This window comes from Bison bison, unplaced genomic scaffold, assembly GCF_000754665.1.
Source record: "Bison bison bison isolate TAMUID 2011002044 unplaced genomic scaffold, Bison_UMD1.0 scf7180017864238, whole genome shotgun sequence".
Classification (NCBI taxonomy): Eukaryota; Metazoa; Chordata; class Mammalia; order Artiodactyla; family Bovidae; genus Bison; species Bison bison.
Window position 1 is genome coordinate 2,177,421 of NW_011494810.1, and position 3,169 is coordinate 2,180,589.

Sequence of the window (3,169 nt, forward strand, 5' to 3'; positions counted from 1 at the left end):
TCTCACTGATGCTAAAGAAAGGAATTTCAGCTCACACAGCAGCTAAGAAACTTTGTGGTGCCAGAGCAAGGATTCCTCCACTCCCCAACGTGCCTGTCCAGCAGCTGCACACAGAGGTGCAGGGTACACCCTGCCTGCCGATCATGGACATGGTGGAGCTACAGTCCAGGCCAACACCCCCAAACCGGACCCTCCACAGTCCTCTGCACTCAGGCCAGGGACAGGCCTGACGTTATCACCTGGTAATTCCTCATAGAAAATGTGATTTTATTCTGGGGAGGCCAAAGTTCCCATTCCAGCCTCCCCTCCTCACACTGGCCCTTTTTGCTTCACAGGGCTCTTTACTTCCAAACCTCCTTTCCTGGGTCACACCTACTCCAGGGCTGGGCTCTGCCTGGAGACTCCTCAGCCAGGGGGGACCTTGCCCTGGCTCCTCCTGCTACTGGTACCCCATCCAGCCCACAGCCCCACTGGATCCCTCCTCTAGGCCAGCCTCTCCATCCCTGGCTGGTCTCAGCAGCTTCCACCCCAGACCAATGTACGGAAGGGGCTGGCCATCTCAGGGTGGGCTTATCCAAGCCATCTTCTGACAGTGCTTCTGCTGTCAGCTTGCTCCAAGGGCCTCAGATCTTGGAGGACTCAAGCCGAGGGCTCCAGGGAGCGGGGGGCTCCCGCAGCGCCCGCAGCTCCTGTTCCAACACCTGGTTGCGGCGATACATGTCCATGTAGCCGCCCTGGATCTCCCGCTGGTAGCGCAGCACCCGCTCCTTTTCCTCCTGCCACGTCCGCCGCTCCTGCTCAAAGCGCAGCGCCTGCTCCTGGCCTCGGAGCCGCTCCTGCAGGAGCTCGGCCCGCAACTGCTCAGCCCCATCTCTGGCCTCACCGCCTCCCGCCTCCCCCAGCAGCCCCCTGCTCTTGCAGTCATCGGTCTCACAGCTGCCTGGGGCCTCCTCCCGAGGGGCCTGCTCCTGCAGGCTCCGCACGGCCTCTCGCAGCCGGGCCAGCTCTGCATCCTGGGCCTGGGCTTGTGCCCGGCTGCCCCGAAGTTGTGTCTTCAGGCTGAAGATCTCAGCTAGCTTCTGAGCCAGTTCCGCCTGGGCTTCCCGCAGCTGCTGCTTCAGGAGGCTGATCTCTGCTGTTTTCTGGCACACCTGAAGGGGGACAGGGACGGGCAAGAGCCAAGGAAAGAAGGGTAAGGGGGGGACCGGTCGGAGGGCAGGCAGAGGATGGCACGACAGCAGTGGGGGCAGGAGTCTCTGAATGTTTGGTCTCTCACCTCCCAGCGGGCTTCCTCCTCTGCTCGCGCACTAGGATCGGTCTCTGGGAGGCTGCCCGGTGGCCGGGGCTCCGGGACCAGGCCCTGCTGTGCTCGCAGCTCCTTGCGCAGGCGCCGCTGATCCTGCTGGGCCATGAACAGCTGCAGCTGGAGGTTGCGCTCACTACGCTCGGCCTTCTGGGTAACCTCGTGCAGTCGCTCCAGGTAGAGGCGCTTCAGCTCAGCCAGCCACAGCCGCTGGCGCTCTTCCAGCACCTGCCCAGGGGAAAGAGCACTTGCCATGGCCCAAGATCCACACACCGCCCTGCCCCCCTGGATACCAACTGCCTGCACTTGTATGGCTGGCCCGCTCCTCCAACGCTCCAGCTGCTTCTGATATCCTCTGTCTCAACACCACAGGGTCCAGGGTGCAATGCTTTGGGCACACATGTGCCCCAACCCAGGATGTATCCTCTGGTGGTGAAGTGTCCCCAGCACGCAGCCCTCCCAGGGAGTCTCCCTCCCTCACAACTTCCTGCAAGGGCCACCAATCCCCATGTCATGTGGGGCTTGGGGAAAGAAGCAAACTCATCTCTCTCTTCCTTACCCTCATATACCTGGAGCCTTGCAGGAGAGCTGGCGGGCGACCCTCTGTCTGCCCTGTATGCTAATGCCAGGGGACAGAACAGGTGGCCCAGGCAACAGCTGCTCTCACCTGTGTGAAGGGATTGGCGCCATCCTCCTCACCCAGGCCCCTCTTGAGCTCCTCACAGGTGTCCGGCACCACAGTCCCCATGTCCTCGGCGGCGGGGCAGGAGAATTCGTAGGGGGGCGGTGGTTCGGGCAGGCAGTTCAGCAGAGCCAGTGGCCCAACCTCCTTGGAACCCCGTGAGGCCCGGTCCAGGGAGCCCCCAAGATGGTTAATGTGGCCCAGGGAGGAGCTGAACGGGCTGGGGCCAGTGCTGGGACTGCGACCAAAGCTGCCCCCGCTGGAGGAATCAGACAGACTGGGCTCGGGCTCAGGGCCGCCCTCATCCAGGCTGAGGGCATGCAGCAGCTGGGCACGGGCCTGGGCCTGGCTGGCCCGGGGCCCGGGGCTCAGGGGCGGGTGGCAGGCCAGCGTGTGCAGGCTGCCATTGCTGCGCCACAGCTTCTGGCCCTTGTGGGCCGCCAGGCTCTGCATGGACAGGAAGCCTTTCCCGGTGCCCGAGGCCGGCTTGAATACTGATGGGCGAATGCGACACTGCCAGAAAGAGAGGCCAGGGATGAGGCTCTGGGCTGACTGCTCTCTGGTGCTCCCTCCCGAAGCCCCTGGGAATCCCCTTTGAGAACAAGGGTACATGTCACCAGGCCAGCCCACAGCAAGACTTCCATGTCCTATCCCAGCCTCGGGGTCTTCAAGGAGAGCCCCCCTCCCCACCCTGCCACAGTAGGGAGGGGAGGAGCCGAGGCACACCTTGTCAAAACGCCCCCGTTCAGGCAGCGAGGTCTTGCTGAAGTCACCAGCCCGAGGGTGTTCCTGGTAGTAGAGGGTGGCATAGTCGGCAGGCTCATTCCGAGGGGCCCGCTTGGTGGTCTTGCCATCCTTCTTGGGAAGGTGCAGGTAGCTGAGGAGCTCGCGCTGGCCCAAACCTTTCCGGAGGAGCCCATCAGGCTGGCGGGAGCCCCGAGATCCTGCGAGTGCCGCCCGTAGCTCTTCAGGGGAAAAGTCCTGCCGTTCCAACAGGCTGCCCACGCTGCCCATGGCAATGCCAGCAGGGCCTGGGGCTGTGGCCATGAAGTTTCACCAGGGCACAGGCGGCTGCTTCTGGGGGTTGGGAGGCTCCATCAGGGGCAGGTACGCATTTGCTGCCCAACTCCCCAGATGCCCTAGAAGCAGGTGCTTGATCTCTGTGTCAGCTCCCCCACCCCAGC

The 3,169-nt window shown here is 63.4% G+C and overlaps 1 protein-coding gene across 2 annotated transcripts in view; it reads right to left on the reverse strand.

Moving 5' to 3' along the window:
* Positions 1-247: 247 nt before the first annotated feature.
* N4BP3 (NEDD4 binding protein 3) overlaps positions 248-3,169 on the reverse strand; it is an 8,741-nt gene continuing 5,819 nt past the window's right edge. Inside the window, exons 2-5 of one of the 2 annotated variants that reach the window (XM_010846523.1) lie at positions 2,712-3,059; positions 1,971-2,498; positions 1,277-1,531; positions 248-1,151 (exon numbers count right to left, since the gene is read on the reverse strand). In XM_010846523.1, the coding sequence (XP_010844825.1) occupies positions 624-1,151; positions 1,277-1,531; positions 1,971-2,498; positions 2,712-3,032 (1,632 nt within the window). In that variant the 5' untranslated portion in view covers positions 3,033-3,059 and the 3' untranslated portion in view covers positions 248-623. Of the gene's footprint in view, positions 1,152-1,276; positions 1,532-1,970; positions 2,499-2,711; positions 3,063-3,169 lie in introns of both variants that reach the window. The other variant, XM_010846521.1, reaches the window with a different exon arrangement.